The sequence below is a fragment of the Temnothorax curvispinosus genome, unplaced genomic scaffold, assembly GCF_003070985.1.
Source record: "Temnothorax curvispinosus isolate PA1 unplaced genomic scaffold, ASM307098v1 QBEX01004771.1, whole genome shotgun sequence".
Taxonomy (NCBI): Eukaryota; Metazoa; Arthropoda; class Insecta; order Hymenoptera; family Formicidae; genus Temnothorax; species Temnothorax curvispinosus.
The window spans coordinates 27293-55125 of record NW_020214551.1 but is presented as its reverse complement, the minus strand read 5'-3'; the positions used below and the strand labels follow the sequence as shown (position 1 = coordinate 55125).

Sequence of the window (27833 nt, the reverse complement as noted above, 5' to 3'; positions counted from 1 at the left end):
GTACTTTGAATATCCCACCGCTTGTCTAAATATAGCTTGTAGATCATCAGATACGCTCTACAAAGACACGCAGGAATTCAGCACGAATATCTCAAACCACCCTTCTATATTTAGACTTCGAGGTGTGAGAATTTTGTAACGCGTCAGAGTTTGACAATTCATAAAACTATCGGAGTAACTGTTAAGGCATATCCCGAACCTCCACTTTACATCACTAGGTCAAGTTCAAGCGTAACCTCGGGAACTTCAATCGGACTACAATGTCAGCTTTAAATTACACAATCATACTGTTTATCGTTGCAATTTTACGACCGCGCAAAGTTTGGTCGACTACCTGTGAATATATTAAAACCAATCGGTGTCATACAGTCATAAGCGCAAAGATGCGCCACGTTTTATAGAGACTAGCAAAGACGCGTGATACACGCGCACGATAGAGAAACAATACGAGAGATTCCGTGGTGGCCGAATACGCAAAATGTGCGCACGAGTTCTGACGTGTCCGCTGTGCTCGCAACCCGGATTCTTGACGCTTGACGCGTTACGAGCCGGACTTGTAAGTGTAGCGACTCGACCCCTCATATGTCCCGTCTGTAATGAGGTACTGTTAGGGATAGATAAATTAACTATACATCTATTTGGTCACACAATCAATCTGAGCAGCGGTACAGCAGAATCGTCTAAATTTGCGGATGTTGCTGCCGCCGATAGGCATCTGGTCGCCGTCCATAACGCGCACAACGTTGCTCCACAGGACTGGGATACATTGAAGCAATTAGGCAAAGCTGTAAGTGGCAACAAAAGAACTTGCATAGAGCCGTCAGATTCTGGTGTGTCAAATGTAAGAAACGATGTCTCTGTTGTAAACTCCCAGCCTAAAACGCAAAGCCAAAATTCATCGATGAGAGGCGCGAGTCAATCAGATTACAGTCGTAACGTGAACATCCTTCCGCAATCAGACGGGAATCACAACGCAGCCCAGAGAACGACCGCAAATCTGCAACAAGGAACATTGAAAAAAAATTGTGCGACGCAATATTTTTGTAACGACAATATCAAACACTTGAACGTACCCCAGGAAGCTATACAGGCGGAGAAAACGACTATATCAGATTTAATTATTGCGACAAAGGTGGCAGGGACTGAAGATGCCAACGTCTATCGAGATATTGGAAGGGAATGCATCGAATCGAACAGCGGCCAATGTGTCATAAAGGAAAGACTGATGATAAGAGATTTACTTGAGGAAGAACGTGACCCTAATTTCCAACCAGTCCAGAATGTAATGGCAAATGTTTGCGCGAAAGAGCCACCAGAGGAGCACAATGGTACGGAGAACTTGCCTGATACGAGGAAAACGAATGTCGGGGATCAAAATAAAAATTTAGACCACAGGCAAATAGTGCCTCACACGCAACCAAGTACCAGAGCCTTCCGTACGATAGCGCCGAAAGAAAAAACGGAAAGATGTAACATATGCGGTTTTCACTTTCCTGACACCAACATCTTGGCTTTGCATAAACAATTAGTGCACGAACAGGACTCGAGCAATAGCTTAGAGAAAGTTCCTAAGAATTATTCTTGCCATCTGTGCTCCAAGGTATTTAAAATGCGAGGCAGTTTAATGGTGCATATGAGAGTGGCGCATATCGGACATAATTTAGGCAAGTGATTATTACACGTAAATAATTAATTCGATATAATACGTAATTATTATATATATATATATATATATATATATATATATATATATATACATACACACACATAGTTTAATAATTCAATGCGTAAACAAAAGTTTTTTCACGCGTGACAGGTTCTTTTTCTAAAGACGACCAAATTGAAGTCGCATGCCCAGGCGACGCTGGATACACGTGTCCCACATGCGGAAAGAAATTCAAGAAAGTAAGGATATTTCCGAGCGTTTTGTTTATAATATTTGTTACAAATGGTACCTCTCAACAATTTATTAATTTTCCTCTCGCTTTCGTTTCAGGAGCAACATGTGATACAACATTTGAAGACCCACGAGGGCAAACAGTGGGAGTGCGACACTTGCAGTAAGATGTTCACGACCAAGTATTTTCTGAAGAAGCACAAACGGCTGCACTCAGGAGAGATGCCGTACAAGTGTAAAATATGCGACAAGAGCTTCACCTTCCAGCAATCGTATCATAAACACAGACTTTATCACAAGGATGATAAGCCGCACACCTGCACGACTTGCGGTAGATCGTTCAAAGAACTCTCTACGCTACACAATCACGAGAGGATTCACACCGGGGAGAAGCCGTTCGCATGCGAGACATGTGGTACGTTTGCGAAAAGAACGAACGTTAAAGACGAGCCGACGCAGAATTAACCATGAATAATCGTTTGGGATTGACTAACAGTTAACATAAATTATTTTGTTTGCGTAGTGTCTGTAATATTATGGTGTGCCGTGCATGGCTTACTTAAAAGCAGGTAATTCTCACAAGATAATTTCACGCCGGGCATTTTATCTTGTAAATGTGCTGCAAGCCACACGACAGTGATAAATAATAATCCTCCTACAACTGCCGTACTAATTCTTCCGTAGGAAAATGTTTCCGTCAGCGTGTTTCGTACTTAGTCCATCGTCGAATTCACACAGGAGTGATGCCTTATAAATGCACAATGTGTGGCAAAAGCTTCCGATACAAGGTACAAAGTGTTTCATCAAGTGTTTCCAGACGTTACGTTCTTGTCTTCTAATAGCTCTCACACGCAATTCATGCTTATAGGTGAGTCAAAGAACTCATAAATGCCCCGTGCAAACATCGGGCACTGCTCAGCAATTGATACCAGATACCCGGGAGGCTGAGAACGGAACAGTCGGGCCGCAGACCGTCGACATCCTGCAAGAAAGTCAATCGATGACGAACACCGCCGACAACGAGGAAAACAAATTCGTGTTGATAATAAACGTGCAGGGACAACATGTTTTAGCACTGCAATCGGAAATAAATAACATGTCTTCCGAAAGAAAGGAACAAGGCATTGAATTTAGAGATGCTGGTAATAGTAATGAGGATTCGAAGAGCAAGACGTGGGATACTAATGATCTCAATAGCGTTGGACTCGAGGAGTCGGCGGAATCGATTGAGAGGGTGCAATCGCATAACGAAAAGATAGACGCGAAAAGCACGAACGATTTCTTTTCCATGGTGATGTCGCCCCTCGAAAGCAGCATGTCGTCTCCGACGTTCGAGATGGAGCACTTGAGAGTATCATCGCCTAAGCGTAAAGAGGATCCGATAGATTCTTATACAGACTTCCCGCAGGTCTCTGACAGCGTGCAAATAAATCTAACAGAGCCAGGTATGGAGCAAGGCTTCAATCATAACAAGGATGTCGCCGATTCTTTACAAACCATAAATGAAGAATCACTGAAGGAACTACTGTACGGTATGGATAGAAAATGAAGTAAACACGATACTTATAACGCGATAGTACAAACTAACGATGCATTAGCATCCGTCCTAGATAAATATATAGAGAATTTGTTCAGAGATATTTATTCCAAGTATAAAACTTATGTAACTGTAGTTACTTGATCACCATCTTTATACAGAGTGTATGGAAAGGTATAAGGTCAACCAACTAGGAGGTGAACTAGTCCTGATCGTTTAACGGTGTTTTTCTTGATTTGATTGCAGATGTAAAATCTTATAACATATACTCTATGTATAAAGTTCTGTATTTACTAAACCATATAATGAATATAACAAAAGTTTATATTATAGGTATTATATGTATTCTCAAGCTCCTCTCTTTCACCTCTTAATTGGTTGACCTTACCTTTCCATACACCCATATCGACGGTGTAGACAAAATAATTGTATATAATTTATTAGTCTTGGGAATAACTAAATAACAGCGAATTTAGCAGATATACATTGATTTCTAAATTAAAAAGACTGCTATACATGACAATATCTAAGTGCAAGAGCACAAGTACAAACGCTTTGATGGATAAAATGTCCAATAGACATTAACTCAGATAGCGCGCTGGTGATATTTAATCGTCATTTTGGCGTAAAAAAATGTCATTTTTTGGGAAGCTGAAGATGCGATAATATCACCTCAATACACATTGGGTATTCCAAAGAGTATTCTGTCAAGACATAATGACTTTGGTCATTAAAGTAAAAGCGTAAAATTCATTAATAGTGCATATATTTACTATAAACGCATACGAGAGTATTCGAGTCACGTAACATCCTTAATTTACGCGTACTCACCGCAAATTCAAGACGTTGACATGGTGAGAATAATTTCGAAATACTAAATTATACAAACGAATAATAAAACGATGTTTTTCGAAACTTCTACGCACAATAGAGCACATATTAGGAATACGAATAAATATTAAATATTAATAATCGGAATTAGAAATAATAATTAAACGTAAAGGCGCACAATGAAAAATATAAGGAACAAGGAACAGATATTAGCGATTAGAAAAATCAGAGAGAGGAATAAAGCTGGGGTGTAGCAATAGTTGCTTTCCATTTACACTCAAGTGATCTGAGTTCACTCAGTTATGTGAGTATTTTATACTTAGGTAAGATGTCATTTTGTATTTACCTGCTTATTTTGGTGACAAAGCTATCGCATAATAATCGAGATAATATAATACATGTCCACAGCCTCACTTTTAATGTTCGAGTCTATTAGATTCATTAAAGCACATGGTCTCGATTATGGATAGAAACTCAGTTGAATCTCACTTGCCAGCATGCAAAAAGAACGTGCATTTAACTGAGTTATGACGTCACAAGTGAGAATTATCCGAGTTTTGATGTAAATGGAAAGCATCTAATTAAAATACACGGCTTCTGATAGATTAAAAATCTATTCCCTATTTCTATTGCCTGTATTTTTCATCGTGCGTCAAACTTTATTCTTGATTCTTTAGCTCTAATCGCTAATATCTGTTCCTTATATTTTTCATTGTGCCTTAACGCAAATGGAAAAGAATAAAATATAAGATTATATAAATATAGGAATATTCCTACATTTATATATCTTAATATTTTTCCTATATTTATATATTTTAATATTGTAATATTTGATATTTATTCTTATTCCTAATATGTGCTCTATTGTGTGCAGGGCCTTACCTCGCGAGAGAGCCTTAATTCTCGAAAAATATCGCATACGATATATGTTATATCACACTTTGCAACCAATAGCACACTTGCAAAGTGTGATTTTGTAGTGACATTAATAAAATATCGTATGCGATAATGTTCGAGAATCCAGACTTCAGAAAGTCCCTTCAATAACAAATTACGAAATTATGGGCATGAAGCGACATAACCTCTCGCGTTTGTTGATATAACCATGAAATACCGCCGCAATCGCGCAATGAATAACAAAGACAAAACGTTACCTGTGGCCCTGTCACCTGTGTCGACTTGTGTCGCTTGCTGGAAAGCTGACCTTGGATGTTGAAAAAAGACTTTAGTCGCTAAATGAAAAGCACCCATTGGGTGCGTTCAGCCGATACTCCGCTAGCCTAGCAATCGTGAGCAGTCGCTCGTTTCCTCTCCTTTTAATCCATTGGGTCAAAGGAGAGGAAACGAGCGAAAACGAGCGACTGCTCACGATTGCTAGGCTAGCGGAGTATCGGCTGAACGCACCCATTGTGTGGCGAGTGGCGACGGTCAGCGACGGTCCCGTCTGGCCGGTCTGGCGCGGATTGATTGGTCGGCGCGGCCAGGAGCGCGGACGCGTCCGCCAATTGGGCAGCGAGACGGGCGAGACGGCCAACACGCGCCGCGGTGTCGAACATCTCAAAAGCGCTGTTTGCACTCCGGTCGAGATATCTCGTAGCAGACGACGCGCCGCACGATCGACTTGACAGCTCACTCCGTATTTTCACGTGTGCCATCGCGCATCGCGTTGCGTAACTGGAGTCCGACTTCCAGGGAGGAGCTCCCTTTTTGCGGTGAGTAAGGAACGTTCGCCACGCTGGCGAGAATGGCCACCGCTTTTATCATCGTCGTCGTCGGTTACGCGATCGACCGATTGACGGATGACGTACAGCTGATCGAATCGACGTGCAGGCAAGCAGGCAAGCAGGCAGGCAGGCAGGCAAGCAGGCTGTTTTGACATCGCCACGGATGGCCGTTTATCGACGACCAATTGGCCGCGGTCGGTTGCGGGTCCCGGCCAATCGTAACCGTCGCGATCGGGACCGACCGCGGCCGGAAACCTGGCGTAATCTGTTGCGACACGACGCGTCAAGTGTCTTCTCGCCTCCGCTTCCAACGTCGTCGTTTCGTCACATTTTTTAACGTGACGCGACAACGGGACGAAACGGAACTGGGGTAATGACACGACGAATCATGTCGCAATTTCCGACGCATCTCTCATCTCGCAGCGGCGCAATCGCTCGGTCGGTTCGAACGCATGTATCCGATCCGATCGGACCTTGAAACGCGCAAGCTGCGTGTGTTTACACAAAAGCGTTTTGCCTTGCGGCGTAGCGCTCGTCGATAGAACGACTGATAAGATTTATCGTTCGGCGAAACGAGCGTGAGGCGATTGTTTGGAAAAATCGATGATTCCCCGAGCCGCGATTTAGGAATACGCGACGAGACGGTTATCTCGAGCCTCGTATCGTCGTATCGGATAAACGGAGAGATGCGGACGATATACGCCTCTCGTTCCTCCGCTCGGCTCCGTCGTAAAGGTGAACGATGACAGAATCGTTTCGTGCGAACGTCATCAATTTCCGGCGATAACGCGCAGAATAAATACATGAACGCAGGTTACATAAACGGCACGCGCGCGCGACAGGTATACATAAGCGTCGCGTGTAATACGCATCTGTACCTTTTTTCTTCGCTTTTTTTTTCTAAGGGAGAATTTGATCGATCGATTACGCGAGCGGCGCGTTACGCGGGGAACTTGAGTTCTCGAAAAAAGCGGGATTTGCGCAAGCCGCGCTTAACGGCGGACAGGTTTCCGCTGCCCGCAGTAAAAATGAAGATTTAAAAAACGGCCAGGCAAAATGGCTGTTCGCGCGCCATGCGGTCGCGGCGCAGGAGCGGCAAGCGGTGTCCCCGGATCGAGGGAGAATCTTGCGCGCACGCGCGAGACGGACAGACCGATGCGTCGGGCTCCTTCCCGTCTCACGGGGAAGAAGCAACTTTTAATCGTTTATTCGATTTATTAACAATTTTTTCTGGCCCCACCACGTGTGGCCATATTGGCCCCGTGACGTCAGATGCGAGAAGTCATGCGAATTTTTTTCCTCACGCTATATATACGCGTCGTAATAAATCAGTTCTCCGCTCACGGTGTAATGTCATTCGCGTTCGATAGTTGTACATACATACTAGAGTGTTCCCGACCTGATGGCGCAATCGAATAGGGAGTGGAAAAATTAAACAGTAAAAAGAACGAGTAAATTGAAAAACTTTTTTTTATGCGATGCTTCGTTCTCGAGAGGCACGATTTTAAAAATTAATATACTATATCAAGTTTTTTAATTAAAAAAACTCAAACACAAATTTGTCTCAGCAACTATCAAGATATAATATTGAAAAATGGTCTTATTTATATATATTTTTTTTTTCAGTTAACTTAAATTATTTTATGTTGCTTTATACAGTAAGATATTGTATATATTTTATTTTTTATTAATAGGTATATAACACAAGGTATAAATTAAAAAAAATTATCGAAACGTAACTGCATACTTTTCTAATTTTTATTTAATAAAAAAATTATGTACCTCATTTTCTACTTGTTTTATCATATTGTTCACCGGTTCGGTGACACCCGGTAGATTAGTAAAAAAAAATCCCCCAACGTGTCATCCAGCAACTTGTTCATTCTCTGTCAAATCGATCAGGTACACATATAAATTTTTTTTATGTGTACCTTAACGGGACACAAAATGTGCACCTAATACGGCACGTAATAACTTTTCATGTATCATCAGCTCAAGAGAGAAAATGAAAGAGAAAAAAAAGGGAGAAGAAAAGAGATGCGAGAATTTACACGCGCCCCAGCGAGGCGCCCCACCCAAGCGCGGTCCCTGAGCACGCGAGAACGGCCGCGATTGGCGCGCGCGATACGGGGGGGGAAGGCACATTTCCCAAAGTTCGTACGCTCGTGACAGGTTTCCGAACGCAACGCGAACGGCTTCCGCTGAGCCCGAGCCGCTGACTGGTAGTGCACGCGTACGCGCGTGTGTGTGCGTGTGATTGCTTGCCGTTGTCTCTCGCATCGTCTCGCCTTGCCTGTGTGTGCTGGCTCGCTTGCGTGTGACATTGGGCGACGGGGGCGGAGCGTACCGCGGCCACCCAGTCCTAACCAACCCGAGCCCGAGGCTCGATCGCCGACATTCCGCCGACTCGCGTACAGACCGTACAGTGCGCGTCTCGGGGCCCGAATGCACGGCGTGTCGTTTTCCCTTGTTGCGCGACACGATTGACAGCGGTGTGTGTGTGCGTGCGTACGTGCGTGCGTGCATGTGTGCGTGTGGTGTGCGTGCATTGTGCCACACTCTATCCACGGTTCCCCTTGTGCGCCGTGGCCACGGCGGACGGCCACGAACGCTCTCGATCCCTCGCTCGGCTACGCTCCGAGCGAGCAGCTCAGTGTCGTGTCCCTGCGTGCGTGCATGTGCGCGACGTCTGTGTGCAACGATAAAACGAAGGAAACGTCTCGTCTCGTCTCGTCTCGCCTCGTCTCGTCTCGTCTCGTCTCGTCTCGTCGCGTCGCGTCGCGTGCGTTGCGTTCCACCAGGCCGAGACAGAGAGTCGAGCTTAGAGGATATCGAAACTTCGTCATCGTCATCGTCGTCATCATCGTCCGTCGTCGCGATGCCCTGGGCGTGTTTCTCCTGCATTCAGGTAAAAGGCCACACTTGGCTCTCCGCGGTACGCTGTTTTCGAATCGAGTTCCTTGACGAGAGCATCGCGAGGATAGGAGTGCGTGGGGTTGACGAAGTGCGGGTGGGAGGAAGAGGTGGTGGACGTGGGCACACCACGAACGGGTCGACGAAAGGGGGAAGTGGGAGACGAGGAAGGGGGGGAGAGGGGGGAAAGAGAGTTAAGAGTTACGGACAAGGGTGAAGAGGAGAGGAAGGGGGGAGGGCTTCTCTTTTTTGGAGGATTTCAACCTGAGGTCACGCACAGCGGAGAGAGAAAGAGAGAGAGAGAGAGAGAGAGAGAGAGAGAGAGAGAGAGAGAGAGAGAGAGAGAGAGAGGTGAGCGCGTGCGGCTCGGAGTAGGACAAGGAAAGAGTGGAAACCCGTCCTCCATTGCTCGATCGCGAGCAAATGGTGGCTCGCTCCACGAGTCTTTGTTACGCTACAAATACGAGTTTTGAGGCCCCAGCACCGAGCTCGCTCCAGCTGCCTGCCTGCCGTTACTGCTGCTGCTGCTGCTGCAATTGCTGCAACTGTCTCTGACTCGCGTCTTTGTCGCGACTGAGTAATCTCAGTAATCTGTCAGGCTCGCCGCGAGAAAGGGGGAAAGAGCCCCCCCTGCCGTGATGTCAACGGCACACACAACTTCGCGTCAGCCAGTGATACCGAACGGACGGACAGACAGACGGACGGACGGACCAGACCAAACCAGACCAGCCAGTCAAGTTAGCTAGCCAGCAAGCGAGCCATCGAACGAGCGAGCGAGCGAGCAAGCGAACAGCAGTCGTAGTGTTTGTTATGATTCTCGGTTCGTTACTATCTTCCCCGCTGCCGCGTGGGGGGAAGCATTAATTGCGTATCGTGCCCCGCGGTCGTTTTTATTTAGTCACGCTCTTGTTATCCGAGCGCATATGGCTCGCGCCGAGCCACCAATCCTTTTTATCTCTTTCTCTCCTCTCTCTTCTCTTGTTTCCCTCTTTTTCTTGGAAAAGCGTTGTCGATATCGCTGCTGGCCGCTGACTATTCAACTCGTGGTCTTTGCGGAGATCGCTGGTGGACACTGCGCGGAGGAGGTCGCGGTTTAATGGGGCACGGGGCATTTAAATCTCTTTGTGCGCTCGTTTATATCCAGCGACGCCCGATCTCGACGGTCATCGCGCGATAAACGGCCGTTCGTCCATTCGTCCGTCCGCCCGTCTGTTTGCCCTGTGTGTGTTGCGCGCGACTCGGTTCGATTTCGGGGCCGCGAGCGATAATCGAAAGTAAACGCTCGCCGCCGCGAGCGCAACAGCGTCCGTTAATGTTTTCCATCGACAAAGGGGCAGGCCACCGCGAACAAGGAGACTTGACTCGCGCCTCACCGTCCGCACGACGCACCGATTCCCGTGTATCCGATTTTTTTTCCTCCAGCAGCAGCGCTCGGCTCGCCTTCACCGTTGTGTGTCGCTTTCCGTTGTTACGCATCGTACTTACACGCAAATGAGAGGTGTTACGTAGTAACTCGCGAGTAGGCACTTGGTCATCTCGAAGGATACGGCTGTCCTTTGTTTTTTTTTAAGGAACACATAATTGATATTTAATCGTCGGTGCCCTGTTTCATCTGTAGACGTTATTTTATCCGTTAAGCTTTTATGTATTAATCTGTCGTGACGAGCGAATGAATAGCGTTCAATTTGTTCAAAATTTTTGCCCAAGGTTCTAAAACACATACATACTTAATATTTTTTATGTTCTTGTCAATACAGCTACGTGTAAAACCATATCGTTATCCTGTATCTTCTAAACGCTAAGATTACAATTGCGTGTAAATACAGATGAGAAAATCATTTGTGTGGGTGTGTAATGCGTAATTAAAAATACGCTTGTGTGGTTTCTCTTTTACAGACAGAATAGTGGCATGAGTCGATTAATCTATGGCAGATCAACAAGATCAGTTGTCATCAGGGGGGTCTGTAGAGAAGGCCAGTGCTTCAGCAGACACCTCTAAGCTTAGGGGGAAGAGCTCTAGTAGTGGCTCGAGTGGCTACAGAAAACGACAGAGTACTGGTGCGATCCCAGATAGCGTGGAAGAGAAGAGGCGTAGACAGACCGCTGGTGATCCACAGACGTCCCAGGTTGACAGTAATACAGCGCACACGCACTCGATCGATTCTTCCAAGGGAGAGGGCAGAATCCGGGGTGAACGAAGAAGTCATGGAGCTGGCTTAGAATCTTATCCAGGTAATTACGCGCGTTCGCGAACGCAAACAACGATGCCGATGTGTGATCGAAAGTGGCGCTTTATCACAATTTTTTATTTTTTCTTCGAGTGTCATTCTATTGCAACGTTGCGTCATCGTGCAGTCTTAGCTAATGTTTGCTCGTTATTACACGACGGGGCATAAATAATCTTTCCTACCTTCAGCCTTTTATCACACTTTGATGCCGCTTGAACTCTCCTCTATACGAAAGAGTTTTATCTTTATTCATCGGCGAATGCTGATGCTTGATTGGACTGTGTAACATTATTAAGTGAAAAACTATGAACTATTGTCGGAACAGAAACCGACTGGAGGTCGCATCATAAGATTCATCAAGCCAGCTATAGCAGTGGTAGCGGTGCAAGGGTGCGTAGTGCAGCAAGGACGGGTTTGCCAGAGTTAAATCCAACACCTACCGATTGCGTGGCATCGCGGACTCGTTCCCGTACGCCACAAAATCCTCAGGCATTGACACAGGGAACCAGCAGTTACGATTTGTCACTGCCTAGTGGATACGGTAGTCGGAAGACAAGTACCTACAGCAACTTGGTGGCTTCATCAAGTGCGACGTCGATCACTAGTCATCCATCCACATCGAGAGGCAGAGGAGGTTAGTGCACACTTTTCTAGTCGCTATTGTCGATTGCAGGATGTGATGTGTGATTTGCGTGAAGATACAATTTTGTTTTAAGATTGATCATGTTAATTACATTTATAATGACTCTTAAAACTGACAACAAGGTCTTCAAGTCGAAAACTTTAACAAACATTTCTATTGTCAAAGATTTATTATGTATTTTTTTTATGATTATATATTTGTCTTTTTTCAAGTTTTTTGATATTGGCATTAAAGGATACTTTTTAAAACTGTTTGACTTATGACATTATATATTACAGATAATTCAGATGTAAATTTTAATAAATTAATATATCTAGTAAATATTTTTTATCTTACATTAAGAAATTTGGTTGTGCAGGAAGAAAGCAAAATAAGTTGTATGAATAATTTGTAACAAACGTTACAATACTTACATCGACTGATAGAAAAAGCTCTTTTCCAAAATTTTTAGTTACTGGTATAGTTGTGTTTAATAAGCCGTGTCAGTTACGCTATTGGTTTAAAAGAATGAATATATTTTCTGTAGCTTTGATTATTTTATCGCAAAAAGAACAATAGCAAATTTGATTCTTTAGTGTAAGTCTGATTTTTTTTAAACAATGCATACAGAGAGAAGAAGAAAGAACAAGTTGTATAGCTAAGCAATGCACATGTTAACTTAATAAATCCAGAACAAAAAGCTCTTTATGACACATATTACTATATATTTACACATGTACACATTTGTTGTGTCTCTACTTGTGTAACGTTTGCGCTAACTTGTTGGAAGATTAAAAAAATTTTTGGTTTTTGGAAATGTGAGTGTGTACGGAAGTACATGATATAGAACTTGTGCGTTTTGTTACGAATTTTGATCTAATTTCTATCACGATCAGTCACGAGTACAATGACAAAGTTTCGTGTAATACGTGTGTAAATGAAAGGGAGTGATTCAGCCGCGAAGAGAGTGTGAAAATGTTACGCGAGATAGGAATATAATAAAATTTAGAAAACGCAAGCATTATCAAGATAAGAGTCATAGATCAGACTGTATCATTAGGCCAGAGGATGAGCGAATGTCTGGAAGGATTTGTGTCTGCTGTCAAAGCACTTTTTCCAATATCAACACAAACCTACCATCAAGAAGGTAAGCTCAAGGAGTACACACTCTTCGTACCACATTTTCTTCCCCTTATTTTCTTTTGCAAATTCGCGAGTAGCTTAAATGAACATCCGAGTCATTGAACTCCATTCCAAACTTATTCTCTATACATCCATATATGCAAGTATCATCATTTACTATACTTAATGGGAGCTTTCCAGCAAGCGACACAAGTCGACACAAGTATCGTTTTGTCTTTGTTACTCATTGCCAAAAAAGAAAGATAGAACGACGTTTGTGTCGACTTGTGTCGCTTGCTGGAAAGCTCTCAATATCAGGTAAACTTCTGTGTTAAGTTCATTCATGCATGGTATTGATTATGTTTAGGGGAGATATTTTCCAACTTTTACGATACTTAAGTTCTATTAAATCTGATAAACAAACACGATACTTAAAAACGCATCATTAACATTAACTTAACGTTACGACGTTAAATCTAAATATTTTTGTTACATAATAAGATTATATTAATAATTTATATATAATTGGATTGGATATATTAAAAATTTCAGAAATGTTTTCATTTTTATTACAATACAAAGAAAAAAGTTTTTTTTTAATATTCAGAATATTATACAAATGTGCTGAAAGTTTATGAACTGTTTGCAAACATTTTCGTAAAGTTATCAAACATATCATACATCATACAATTATATACAAACAAAATAATTTTTAATAATTAAGTAAAATTATTATAATTTATTATTATAATAAAAGTTAATATTAAAACTCATGGTTCAAGTTTTTAGTTTGTTACTTGTTATGCTCTTAATTTAGAGTTAAAGAGTGATTCTTTTTATACAGTTGAAATTATATACGCAATATTATCATTTAATTTTAATAACGATTCGTAATTTTATTATACAGTGTACAAAATAATTCGACAAAAGCGAATATTAGTCTTTTAACACTCTCACCGCCACGTATACACCGCCACGTGTATACTCAGAACCTAACCACGCAGACCAGAAATATCGTAAATAATACACCATACACCGAGTAATCCAGGTTATAAAAGCTGTAAATAAAAGCAAAAAGAAATCGAAAAGCATAAGTATTATAAGTCTGGTATTCATAGTCACATCTTGTATATAAGATCGTGTCTAAAATTCATCTTTAGATATTCCATAACCAATGAAACAAGTTGTATAGCATCTGAATCGTCTCGATTTTAAATATGAAATTTGATCGAATTGATAATAAAATACAGCAAAAAACATAAAATATAGCAAAAACAATAAAACACTAGTAAAAAAAAAAAACAGCCTTGGCCTGAGGACGTAATTTTTTTTTATTCCGCTTGGCAGTGAAAGTGTTAAGTAATGTAATTTTTGGTTGATTTCTGTATAGTTCAATTTTAATCGATTTATATCAGTTTTCTCAAATTTAAGAAAGAATTTGTGAAACAAAAATTCGGATATATCTTATGTCATTGAAAAATAATGCAATGAAGTTATTGTACTTATTTTTTTCTCTATAAACTTCTTGTCTCGAGCATCTTGCTCTTATAAGATAATAATGCGTTAAAATTGGTGTCGAAAATCCTGTGGATAAGTAATATTTTGTCACGTCTGTATGCCATTATGTGAGGCTAAACTGATCTCGTTTTCTTTCTCTCTTTCTCTCAATACTTGATAGAAATGATTAAATATAATTAATAGTTATGCATACAAGTATAATCGTTAAAGTATGTTCGGAAATATTTTTTTTTTGGTATCAGTATTTTTTGAACTTGCATATTTTATATTTTTTCTAATAATAGACTTTGTAAGTTGGTATTGCTTTAATCAGAAATTTATAGTTTATGCATTCTCTCTGCATTCTTTCAAGAGAAACTTTTGCCTTGTATGAAAAATGACTTTTATTGCGTAGTAATATTCTTGTTATCAGATATTATCTTTTATAATCATTAATCTTTTCTTTTACACCTGGCTAAGAAATTGGTTGTTATGAAGTTTGGAGTTAATACGAAGCGCGTATGACGATTGTTTACTTTATTATGTTTTATTTGACAAGAATTATCATGTATATTAATAAGTGTGCAGAGTGTGCGCTTCATTGTATTTAGAGATTTTTCGATAGATTGGACACATCTCTTTTCACAAAGTTCTTTAAATGCTTAAATTGGTATACAAAATATTCCAGACGTTGCGTCGCATGACAACAGTTAATAATAGACTTTTGGGGTCGTTTTGAGATAAAAATTTGAAATACCAAAATCTTTTGGCACTTAATAATTAAATCTTTATAATTTATGTAGTTATTCGAGAAAAATGTTCCTATTTTACATATGTTTAATAGTTCTGATAGTTTTCAGCTGGCAAACTTGCAATTTATACTGAGTGATTGGGTTCAAATATAAGCTATCGTAAAATACCTGATGTTGCGAAATTGCTTCCAAAATTGAAAGAATGGTAATTAATGTTTCTTCAAAATTTGCTTCGGTACAAATTGTTTGTGCCTGCCTCAGCAGCCACAATGCGAATCTCCAGATTTATGAGAATAGAGATGACACATAGGGTCTTCTTAACAAAAAGAAATCGCACTCGTCCAGAAACTTGGGTCAATGCGACATCATTCAAGATATTAGTGTTTTGTATTATCTGATGGCAGGAATGAAAATCGCTTTTTCCCTTCAGGTAACAAACAGAAATTCCTCGACTTTTTATCCAATCGCTCGGTGAAAGGCTGGTTGAGAACTGCCAGAATGAAATTTGCTTAAAATAGGTGCATAGTCTTTGTGAACAACGTTCATATTTTATCTGTTGTAGATGCTGCGGTATTTATACAATATATAGCGGCACTCATCTCAGTATCGCGATCTTTAATCTCTATCCTAGAGAAAGCATGCGACATTAAATGTTGCTAAAGTTATATGATGCTAACTAGGAAGATATTTACTAGCTGAACAATTTTACATATAGAAAAAAATTAAGATATAAGATTGGTTTTATCAAATTAAGATATAAGATTGGTTAGATCAAATAGGTATCTATTTTTACAATCGACAGGCAAAATTGTATATAAAACTGCATGAGACATCACGACAGAAATCATACATCACCTATAATTATCAAACTTGCGAAAATGTTTGACTTTTGTAATTGTGCACACGGAATGAGATTCGTATCATTTTCTTTTCCGTTCCGAAGATATTTTACACGTGCGTAAATGTTAAGAAACGTTGCATACTCTCATACAGCAACCTTGACATCCGTGTAAATGCGAATCTTGTGCATTGCGCGCAGGTAGACAGCCACACACGACAGGTCTCTGTCCTAGCCCTATGTATCTCAATGGTTGTGTGACATTTGGATATTTTAGATTCGAAATCTCACGGCGGTGCGGCCTGTAACGCAACGAGCAGCAGCACGAGCAGTCAAGTCCTGGGTGTCAAGTCCAGCATCAGAGTGGGTAACGCAGCAAGTAACTCTGTGGAGAGTGGTGGGGGGGGTGTTGGCACATGACGGGGCAGGCACGAGTGGCATCGCGTCAACGGCCACTGCTAATCCACCTGTGTCTGCCGCCGTTTCTGCCAACCCTACACACCCTCATTCTACACACAAGCACCTGCTACGCTCTCGCGCGAAAACTTCTGGCGAACAACCTAAGGAACTGCCATCCAGCAACAAGACTTCGGGAAAACATCATAAGAAAGACACTACAACGGGTTCCTGCTCGAGTTCCAGGTAGTTAATCGGAGATATATATATATATTTTTTTTTTTGCACTCAGAGCTTGACTACAAGATCTTATGTAATCGGTTAAAAAATTATGTCTGGCATCGTTACAGACATCGCTCCTCATCGCGCGTGAGGAAGCCGGTGGTGGAGAGCGGTTCCGGTGGATTGGGTAGTGTAATGTCAGGCAATGACTCCATCAGCGCTACTTCAGTGTCATCCTCCATTCCGAGCAGTCAGTTAGTCTCGACCACAGGTGAGGAGGAGTCGGCATCAACTGCGACATCTGCCACAGGTTAAATGCCATTGATTTCTAAGCTTAATAAATCATAAATAAGATTGATCAAATTTTATCGTGCGATGTCAGACCGCGTCATTTAAAATGTCGATTTTCTACTTGCACGCAAAGCTAGTGGAGGACCATCTGGAATGTCAGGAACGACCGGTGACAGTGAGAGCGACGATGGAGAAGTTGGACGATTACAGGCTCTGTTGGAGGCCAGAGGTCTTCCGCCTCACGTGTTCGGCGCACTAGGACCGCGGATGCAACACTTACTTAACAGAAGCATGGGCGCAAGTTCTGGTATGAAAATAATTAATAGACTTTCTGTCGGTGTATTGTAATTTAATCGGAGCAGTTTATAATTCGCGTTACTTGTGACAACTTACAAGTAATCTTTAATTGTACAACGCATCGCTATTTATACTTGTCGAAATATTACTTATTCGATGTACTGATCTTTAAATTAACAATTTGCAGCTGCCAAGGCGCAACAGCTATTAGCTGGTTTACAAGCTGTTGAAGATGAAGGAGAGCAATTGCAGGCAGTTATGAACATGGGAGAGATTCTTGTAATGGGAAACGAAGATACTCTGACTGGTTTCCCCGTCAAGCAAGTGGTTGCAGCTTTAATTAATTTATTGGGGATTGAGCATAATTTTGCAATAATGACCCACGCGTGTCGAGCTCTTACGTATATGATGGAAGCGCTGCCACGGTCGTCCACCGTTGTGGTGGACGCAGTGCCGGTGTTCCTGCAAAAGCTCGAATCGATCGAGTGCATGGACGTAGCTGAACAGTGTTTAACAGCATTAGCCATGTTGTCACGCAGGCACAGCAAAACAATTTTACATGCGGTATGTACCCACATTCCATCTAACTTGCATACAACGTGCAATTGCATTTTTTGTCTTATTTTACTCATATGGCTTCCCCACATTGATCGACCCAGCTCATAATTTTTCTATAAAAATTTGTTGTAAGATTATCGAAAGGTCTATATTGTTTTTAGACATTTTGTTTTATGTTAGTATCTCTAAATGAAATACCGATTTTTTATCAAGAGACACGGGATTGTCTCGCGCCAAGTACACGCGAAGCGAGACCGCATCGTGACTTACGCGAACGCACGAGTTGCGAGTATCCGAGATTTTGAGATATAATTTTACTCCACTTTAATATCCTAATATTTTTAAAATTATTTAATTATTATTTACAAAAATAGAAATCATCTTTATGTCTCTAAAGTCGAAAGTTACTATAAGATATAAGATTTATTTTGGAATAACTTGGCAAGTAATGAAAGTAAATATATGGTTCTAAAGATATGAAATGTTTGTGTCATATCTTAATGACAAAGATATTTTAAATGGTCCAATTAAGTATTTTCTCTATTGTTTTATATGACATCAATTTTAGAACCATATGACTTTTATTTGCAATTAATGTGAATTTTAATCATAATGTTATCTTTTTATTTTTAGGGTGGAGTATCAGCTTGTTTAAAGTTTGTTGATTTTTTCAACATCACAGCACAACGTGCAGCGTTAACAATTACCGCAAACTGCTGTCAAAACCTTCATCCTGATGATTTCCACTTGGTAGTGGAGAGTCTGCCGTTATTAACGAGCAGGTTGACGAATCAAGATAAGAAGAGCGTCGAGTGTGTGTGTCAAGCATTCAGTCGATTAGTTGACAGTTTCCAACATGACCCTGTGATGCTGCATAAAATTATCAATGCCGAGCTCTTACAGAATCTGCAACAGCTGGTACGTGCGATTCCATCGATTAAATATTTATTGTTAAAATGATTTTTATTCTCGTGCCGTCTATATATATCCGCATCTTCGTGTTACAGCTTATGATTACGCCGCCGGTTAACAGCACTAACAATTTCATAACTGTATTACGAATGCTCTCTGTGATATCGAATCGCTGTCCCGACTTGGCGCAATTGTTGCTGCAACAAAATATAGCTTTCACGTTAAGTTATCTCTTAACCGGATCTCTGGATGTCAAAACGGAAGATGTGGAATTGGTGCCGCGTACACCGCAGGAATGGTTCGAAATTACGTGTTTAATCGAGGAGCTTATGCCTCCGTTACCAACAGATGGGATATTCAGTGTAAATAGCTTACTCGAAAGGACCACCAATCAACAGGAGACTGTCCAGTGGGAATGGCGCGATGAAAGACAATGTTCCCATCCGTTCAGTACTATAGATTCTAGAATTATTGAGGTAATTCCGTAGCACTGGAATTTTGATCAGCGAACGACCACGAGAAATTAAATCGTTAACTGCATGTTTTAGATGGCGTTTCAAAATGGCGAAGATGAGATATGCCTTACCTCTTTAGGACGAACTTACACTATAGATCTGACTGTGATGAAACAAATTAACGAGGATATAGGAATGGCAAGGAGTATATTTCGGAGAGTGAACGCCAATCCCACTGAGGGGAAGAGTCCAACTTGCTCATCTAGGTACAAATTACATTTGGGATCTTCGAAGGCTGTAAAAAAAACCACTTTGTCGTTAATGCAGTTTTTACGTTATTGATTACAGTATGGATGTTGTGCCTCCGGTAATTGAAACGAACGAATGGCTAGTGTCTTTTATTCGAACTTTATTTTCTGTACTGTATGAAGTGTATAGCAGCTCAGCTGGGCCCGCCGTAAAGTGCAAATGCCTTCGAGCTCTTCTTCGTATGGTATATTATGCTTCAACTGATTTACTTAAGGTGAGATAAGATATTAAACGACAGTATTGCTCGCGCGATATACTTTATACATGAATTTTTTTTCACATGTAGGATGTTCTAAAGAATCAAGTGGTTTCGTCACATATAGCCGGTATGTTAGCGTCGCAAGATTTACGTATAGTTATCGGAGCTCTTCAAATGGCGAGTATCCTGATGAAGAGATTGCCACAAGTGTTTGGGGTTCATTTTCATCGCGAGGGCGTACTGCATCAAGTTCGTCAATTAGCAGATCCCGAAGTACCTCTCGGTGTTTCACCACCTAAGTGCCCTTCTGGTAAATCATGCTAATTCTCTTCTCATCCCCGTTGTTTTTCGTTGTTCTTCCAGTGTGTTCCAATACGTTTTACATGACTTCGTTGTCGCACATGTGATATATACTGTATCATACGACATTTTACGTTGCATTTAGGTACATCATTACCAAGCCCACAGCCAGGTCCGTCTAATACACCACTTTCTTCCACCACAATGTTGTCTTCTAGTAGTGCCACATCTCCGGTTGTCTCTCCATCATCGAACGGCAACATATTGTTCGGCACAATCGCGTCGTCATGCCAGTATAAACCAAATATCAGTGCTTCGCTGGAGCCACACAGAACGGAGTTAAACAACAGCGTAGAGGAAACGAGCGCATCGCAAAGTGCTCACCTGTTAGTATGAGATATCCATCGATATGCTTACAATGTTTTAAGTAATTATTTATGGCATCGCACTTATAGATTGTGTCTCTCTCTATTTATTAGAAGAATCGGTGATGTGCTGAAGAAGAAACGACAGAACAAGAAGGGTCGTTTCTCGAGATTGGGAGGTGCTACCACGCCACAGCAAACGCAACAGCCGGAGTCTTTGTTCACCGGTTTTACCCCTAAGAACAATAGATTCTTGGGGAATCTCAACCCGGCCAAATGGGGCCGAAAATCGTCCTCGTCCAGTACTAGCAACGACAAGAGAGATTCGAGTTCGTCTACGAATCTGTCGAAACCACCGAGTAATCCGAGCTTAACTGGCGGGAATCGGGATAAGGCAAAGGCATGGGTGCGCGAGCAAGCTGCCCAATTCCTAGCGAGATATCAGGACGATGCGCCTTGCTCGCATCCCGCCCTAACGGTTCTCGCTCGACTGACAGCTGCGATACAGCGATTGCAATCAAACGTAAGCACGTTACATGAACATATATATCGTATAAATAAAAACCGTTAAACATCGAGAATTTTATGAAGATATCTATCTTACGTTTTTATTATTAGATAGCTTTATATATGTATATCAATATACATCCGTGCGAAGCACATGTGATGGAATTCGTCATATACATATATGTTGCACTTTAATCTGCAGATCTTTACAATTCACACTTACGTTTGCAGGAATTGGACGAAATGTTGTCAGCACTAACGGAATTACGGGACATAGTTCTCGAAAGCGATATATCGCCGTTTGAGATGAATTACAGTGGCCTTATCAAGGCCCTGTTGAACTACCTCACTACCACGGATGCACCGGGCAATCGCTACGACCGTCTTCGTATGTTTTGGAAATTGTTTGCGGAGTCTACCGTAAGTAGAACTGATCCTTTTTTGCTTTTGTCTTAAATGAGCACGTGTACATAATCCTTGTGATGCTACTATATCCAGATGCAACAGAATAACGATATTATGGAGCTTAATCCCGGAGCGTTTGGTGCTTTAGTGACGAAATTGAACAGCTGCGTTGCACAGCTGGAACAATTCCCAGTGAAGGTTCACGATTTACCCGCAGGTTCTGGCGCCGGTCGCGGCGGCACCAGTGCTCTCAAATTCTTCAACACACATCAACTTAAAGTAATTGACTGCGCACATCTAAAATAAGCAAAATTTACTTAACTTTCACGAGAGAAGACAATTGATATAAACGCAAATGTTTCGTTGAATTGTGCAGTGTAATCTTCAACGGCATCCGGACTGTAATAATCTGAAACAGTGGAAGGGCGGTACTGTAAAAATAGATCCGCTTGCATTAGTACAGGCGATTGAACGTTATTTGATGGTACGTGGATATGGCAGAATACGCGACGCTGACTCGATGGTCAGTGATGACGACAATAGCGAGGATGACATTGATGATACTTTGGTGTGTACTTCTTCCACCCGAGTGTCTTCCCGAGTATCTTTAGATAGGAGAAAACTGATAAAATCGGCGCAAGCCATTATTTTTGCCTTGCTCTTTCCTTTTCAGGCGGCAGTCGTGATAAGTCAAGGACCACCGAAACATAAGCTTCAGTTTTTAATCGGTGACGTGGTCCTACCTTTCAACATGACGGTTTATCAAGCTGTCAGGCAGTTTGGATGCTCCGGAGTGGATCACTCTGAGGCAGAAGCTGATAGTGAACCGCCACTTGGGCACGACGCGGTATGGGTGCAAACCCACACGATATACTACAGGTATTTTCAGACATCCTGAAACACAAGCGCAATTCCTTTTCTTCCTTTTTTCTCTTATCTTTTAAAGTTCCAATCTGATAAATGTTTGATAAATGTCTTTATTCTCATTCTTTTTGAATGCAGACCTGTACCAGAAGAGGACGCCGCAACTTCTCCAAAATCAGGATCGAGTTCACAGGGTAATAGCAGGAAGGGCAAGGGAAAAAGTACAAAGATTAGTTCGAAGAGGAAAGAAGATGGTCTGTGGCTGGAAGGCACGATTCCGCCTCAACACTGTCCCCTCGCGCCATATCTATCTCCCACGTTACCACCCACGGTAACCATTACGGACGCCTCTCTCGACGGATTGTGTCTGCTACGGCTCTTACACGCTCTCAATCGCCATTGGGGCATACTGTTCCCTCATCTGAAAAGCATGAGCCTGCTGTCGCCTCAGGATTTCATTAATAACAAGATCGCCGCGAAAGCCAGCAGACAACTGCAGGATCCGCTGGTGATCATGACTGGAAACTTACCGTCTTGGTTACAACAGATAGCGTCCGTCTGGTTAGTAAAGCAGATAGATCGATCGTTGGTTTACCTAATTTTCGCATAATTCAGAATTTGTAATAATTGAACTTTTTTTCAATTTTTAGTCCTTTTCTTTTTCCATTCGAGACGAGGCAGCTCTTGTTGTACGCGACGTCGTTCGATCGAGATAGAGCGCTGCAGCGTCTCTTGGACTCCGCGCCAGAACTCTCGGGATCGGACAGCCAGGAGCGCGTTACCCCACGCTTAGAACGAAGGAAGAGAACTATCTCGCGAACGGATATTCTTAAGCAAGCGGAGCAAGTTATTCAAGACTTAGCCTCTAACAAGGCCTTACTTGAAGTGCAATACGTCAACGAGGTCAGTCGGTTTTTGTACGCATGTGCCTCTCAGACTGTTATTGCAAGTTTCTAACGTGGTATTCGTATTATAGGTCGGTACTGGTCTCGGTCCAACTTTGGAATTCTACGCTCTAGTCTCTAAGGAACTGCAACGCGCTGACTTAGACTTGTGGCACGGCAGTTCGAATCCTACCGAAAACGGATACGTAAATTCCTCGCACGGGCTCTTCCCGACGCCAATCCCATGGAACACTAAAGTATCACATCTAGCAAAATTGAAGACCAAGTTCAAATTCCTTGGGAAATTCATGGCGAAAGCGATATACGACTCCAGAATGGTAAAAATTGGATTTCTCGTTCGCAAAATCTTTTCACGTCTCTTCTCGATCGCGCCCTTGACGCGTTAAATCGTTTGTTTTTCAGTTGGACTTGCCATTTAGTTTAACTTTTTACCGCTGGTTACTGGGAGAGGAGCATACTCTCACGTTAGCGGACTTGGCATACATATGTCCCGACGTATATCGCACTCTCAGCAAACTCCAAGAAGTCGTGAGGAAGAAAGACGTTATGGAGAAGGATCAGACACTGCGGCCGCACGAAAAGTCGCAATTAATAGAGGCTCTTGATTTAGATACGTGCCCCATTTCAGACCTGGGTCTTGTGTTTGAGTTGCCGGGCTATGAGAATATCGAATTGAGGAAGGGTGGCAGCGAGATATCCGTTACTATTCACAATCTGGATCAATATATTAAGGTAAATACATCGCTTGACACTTCCCTTCGCCGATGGTGTCTGAGGGATCACGGTGGTCATGTAATTTCTGTAAAATTTCAGTTAGTGGTACATTGGTTCTTGTATGAAGGAGTATTCAGGCAAATGGAGGCTTTCCGGGAAGGTTTCGAGTCGGTATTTCCTCCGTCTCAACTGAGACTATTCTTCCCGGAGGAGTTGGAAGCAGTATTCTGCGGCCACGCACAAACTGGCGGACAGTGGGACGTAAAGACTCTTGCCGAATGTTGTAGAACCGATCATGGTTACACGCCGGATTCACGGGCCATACGTTTTCTGTTCGAGGTCATGGCCAAGTACAACAGCGAGGAACAGCGACAGTTCGTTCAGTTCGTCACTGGTTCACCGCGTTTGCCTGTTGGAGGTAAATACTTGGCTTCATTTTTTACTTATATTGTCGTAAATGAAGGAAGCCAACGACGAAGTATGTTCTTGTATTTTGCAGGTTTTAAAAGCTTAACGCCTCCGTTAACAATAGTGCGCAAAACTTTCGATCCATCTATGAAGACAGATGATTTTCTACCATCGGTAATGACTTGCGTTAACTACCTAAAACTGCCTGATTATACCACCTTGGAAATAATGCGGGAAAAGTTGCGGATAGCCGCGCAAGAGGGTCAACATTCGTTCCATCTCTCCTAGAAACGGGTGGAAGATCGGCGCCTCGTTTTCTCCTTTATTCTCACTTTATCCATACCGCGAATTATCCAAACTTCGTTTAAGATCTACCTGAAATTACATACGTTGCCAGTGAGCAAATCCAACATATGACAATGGTTTTTACCCCTTACGTGAGTTCTTTTGAAAATAGTTTTCGTTTCTTGAAAAAATTCGTCGGAGTAACACTTCTTTCTTTTGGTGTTTAAATCTTTGCAATTTGGATTGTGATGTACTTTGATCAGGAAGAAAAGTGCAAAGTTGCATAATTAACCGAACCGCGTGAGTTTACGCTCTCGCGAACGCTACAAACCGAGTGGCTTGCGAGCGACCTCGTTTTAGGGAAAAGAACTTATCTTCAGTGTGTTACAATAAAAAAAAAAGAAGAAAAAGATTGTAAATATAGTTTAATATACGCAAGTCGATATAAATACTTTATATGATAGTACCGAGAAAAATATTGCTATAAAAAAACACTATACTAACTGAATATAACAGCCCGAGAGCGAGAGAAAGTGAGAGGAGGAGGACATTTACTAGGCATAAGTAAATTTTATATCAGTGGTGCGTTAAAAAGCATCGCCATACGTCGCCAATCCTCCGCGTCTTACGACCGCGGAAGAAAATGAAAATTTACGAGCTAAAATCAGCAAGGAGACGCGCACGCCCGCGACGAAGGCGCGCGAGCGCGTGTCTTGTTGTCGGAAACAACGCCGTTTCCGAACATACATCCCCCACACCCATAATATCGTGTCTCTCGCTGCTATTCTCTATTTTGTAATCGATCTCTTCGTGTTCGCCGCTTTTTTGAGTTCCAACGACCGAGAGCGCAATGCGCGAGTCCCGTTGCGTAACACCTCTACGTTTAAGTTCAATCAATGTGTAACGTTCATTAATATTATTTGATATTTTTATTCTAAGTGAATTAGCCCCGATCGTTATTTCATTTAGCTGCGTAAGAGTGCAATCGGAATCGCCAGGATCGCCACGACGCGCGCGTAAATCGAAGAGAAATTCCGATATTCATTTACTTACAAGCAAACTCGTCATATTTAGAGGGAAAAAAAAAGAAAAAGAATTGTAAGAGAACTTGTATGATACAAAAATAGAATGGATATAAAGTAAGTGAAGCTGGTGTATCAAATGGAAATACAAGATATATTACGTTACTTTCTTATGTCACCGCAGAAAATGCGGTGAAGTATATGCGAAAACTGTGCGAGAGAGAAAGAGTGTGTGAGGACGAATTAATCTACATGCCAGAACCTGTTTAATTTGAATTCTACGTTGTCAAGTTTTGCGTAAAATGTATATCGCGCACACAAGCGGTTTACTCGATTTTGTTGTATCCTTCAAAACAACCTAAGATTCGAGAGTCGCGCACCTTTTATTAGCGGAAGTTGTAATTTACTTTGTTAAAACATTTTCTTCTTTTTTTTTTATTAAGATACACTGTACGCTGACACGTCGATGTACTTTACATTACCATGATTACAATTTCCTAGGCGTGTGAAATAATTAATTTTTTATTTCGTTTTTTCACTTTGTGTGACGACGAATTACGAGTGATATAATGTGTAGGAGGAATCGAGGAACGCAGGGCAGAAAGGATATGTGCATCATCGTAAATGTGTAACGATTTCAGGACACGCGATTCAAACCCATGTCATTAATATTACAAACAAAAGATATATTTATATCGATTCAGTAGTATAAACGAATTTTACTTGATTCACATCGAAAGATGTTTTTTTTTGTTTTCTTTCTTTTCTTCGGAAGCCTTCAATAAACATAGGTATCATAAATCTGTTCGCCAAAGGAATATACCTCTCAAAACACAACGGGTGAAACGTAAGCATCGGGAATCGCACAAGAGACACACTGTTATTTTTTAAGAAACATTTAAAATCCATTCAAATAACCGTAAAATTATATTTTTTATTTACTTTTACCTCTATTACTTTCTGGAAATAAAATCAATCTATAATCATCGAGTACACTCATTGATATTCACGTTTAAAAATTATTTTATTTGCATTTTTTAAACATCTTTCTTTTTCATCCTTTTCTTTTATAAATATTCATCATTCCATCCTTAATGCTATCAAATATTGCTTCCCTCTTATTTTGCGCATTTTGTTGTTGGGTTTATCTCTTGCTCCTGTACGAAAACGTCTTATTTTTTTTAAGTAATATTTACAAGAACATACTGCACCACGCCAGTATTAAACAAAATCCTCCGATCGGCGTCGTCGTACTGAACCGTCTATTATTGGTAAATGCAGTGTAGTAACAACTACCGCAAAACAACGCGATCCCAGTCAGCATGAACGTAGCTGCCTGCAACACACGTGAAATTATCACGCAATCCTCCATACACGATACAACATACAACCATACAACCATTGTGAATTGTCGGTGACGTTTCAACTTACCACGGCTGGAAATTTGCACAACGGTAATCCAAGCAGGGCCAAGGTGTGAATAAAATGGTATCGATTCGCCGTTTCAAAGATACGACGTTGTTCCTGCCCTATCTCGTCTTTGGAGTAATGCCCTGCGGAGTGGAGCATCGGATCAATCGCGAGTCTCGCATTCGTACAGAATTGAGACGATACAGATGCGATTATATCGAGTAATTCACTTACGGTGAGATCCAATGGCTCCAAGGATTACGGCCGCTGCCCCGCTGAGAGCCGCAAGCCTCACGTACGGACCGCTGGCAGCGGCTAATTTCCACAAGGGTACCGGCGCTGTCATTTTTACTTCAACTCTCGGTTTTACTCCCAAATAGCTTGTCGCCTGACAGGGATTGTTTCACATTATTAGTTCTCGTGAAAATTAAAATTGTGTTTTGTGCAGACAGCATTACATTCTCTCTCTCTCTCTCTCTCTCTCTCTCTCTCTCTCTCTCTCTCTCTCTCTCTCTCTCTCTCTCTCTCTCTCTCTCTCTCTCTCTCTCATGTTGAAAGCTACTAACAATTTAGTATGAGTTTAACGAACAATTACTGCTGATAACGCAGGTTGCTTATTAATTTTTATCGTCATTCCTTCAACCATCATCCAGTTTCTTAACGCAGAGGATTATTATTATAGTCACATTTAATAGCTATTTATTAAACATTTAAGACTGCTTACGTAGATACTCATTAAAAACAAAAAAGCAACGCGTGACGTGACATTGCACATCCTGAACATAAAGATGTAAAAAAATTCATTATTCGTCAATGCGAGCGTTGAAAGGATAAGTAACTGCTATAGTGAATTAAAACCGCCGAGTTATCAGCAATTATCTCGACATTACTTTACGTTGTTATTACTATGAGTAACCTGCAGCAAAATAGCATGTCAATTTCTTACCGTAAAGCCCCTTGCACAATGCCAGGCAACAGGCAATAGGAACAGGGAATAGAAATCAGAAATCATGTATAAATGCAGAATAAACAGTGACACAGGCAATAG

The 27833-nt window shown here is 41.6% G+C and overlaps 3 protein-coding genes across 4 annotated transcripts; 2 read left to right on the top strand and 1 right to left on the bottom strand.

Moving 5' to 3' along the window:
* The first annotated feature begins 90 nt into the window (after positions 1 to 90).
* Positions 91 to 3537, top strand: LOC112453985 (zinc finger protein 37A). Of its 2 annotated transcripts, XM_025015073.1 has the most exons (6): positions 91 to 954; positions 1009 to 1664; positions 1817 to 1905; positions 1997 to 2312; positions 2582 to 2685; positions 2766 to 3537. In XM_025015073.1, the coding sequence occupies exons 1-6, from the start codon at positions 479 to 481 to the stop codon at positions 3444 to 3446; spliced, it is 2322 nt and encodes a 773-aa protein (XP_024870841.1). In that variant the 5' UTR covers positions 91 to 478; the 3' UTR covers positions 3447 to 3537. The 2 variants fall into 2 exon arrangements, with proteins under 2 accessions (XP_024870841.1, XP_024870840.1); XM_025015072.1 differs by having other exon boundaries at positions 91 to 1664.
* Positions 3538 to 5857: 2320 nt separating this feature from the next.
* On the top strand, positions 5858 to 25496 carry LOC112453997 (E3 ubiquitin-protein ligase TRIP12). The gene is given in 26 exon segments (XM_025015119.1): positions 5858 to 5977; positions 10799 to 11134; positions 11456 to 11764; positions 12813 to 12899; positions 16239 to 16371; positions 16373 to 16603; positions 16708 to 16889; positions 17004 to 17177; positions 17355 to 17731; positions 18359 to 18643; positions 18733 to 19113; positions 19186 to 19358; positions 19441 to 19615; positions 19688 to 19910; positions 20046 to 20286; positions 20380 to 20788; positions 21004 to 21192; positions 21271 to 21456; positions 21554 to 21745; positions 21851 to 22056; positions 22180 to 22602; positions 22692 to 22944; positions 23018 to 23263; positions 23349 to 23678; positions 23760 to 24078; positions 24160 to 25496. Coding segments are annotated over 25 exon segments (6228 nt in total). The 5' UTR covers positions 5858 to 5977; positions 10799 to 10827; the 3' UTR covers positions 24357 to 25496.
* A 793-nt stretch (positions 25497 to 26289) lies between these two features.
* LOC112453998 (transmembrane protein 256-like) lies at positions 26290 to 27223 on the bottom strand. The gene is made up of 3 exons (XM_025015120.1): positions 27020 to 27223; positions 26807 to 26928; positions 26290 to 26711 (listed from the first exon to the last, which is right to left on the bottom strand). Exons 1-3 carry the CDS (start codon positions 27129 to 27131, stop codon positions 26568 to 26570), a joined length of 378 nt encoding a protein of 125 aa, XP_024870888.1. The 5' UTR covers positions 27132 to 27223; the 3' UTR covers positions 26290 to 26567.
* Between the last annotated feature and the right edge of the window lie 610 nt (positions 27224 to 27833).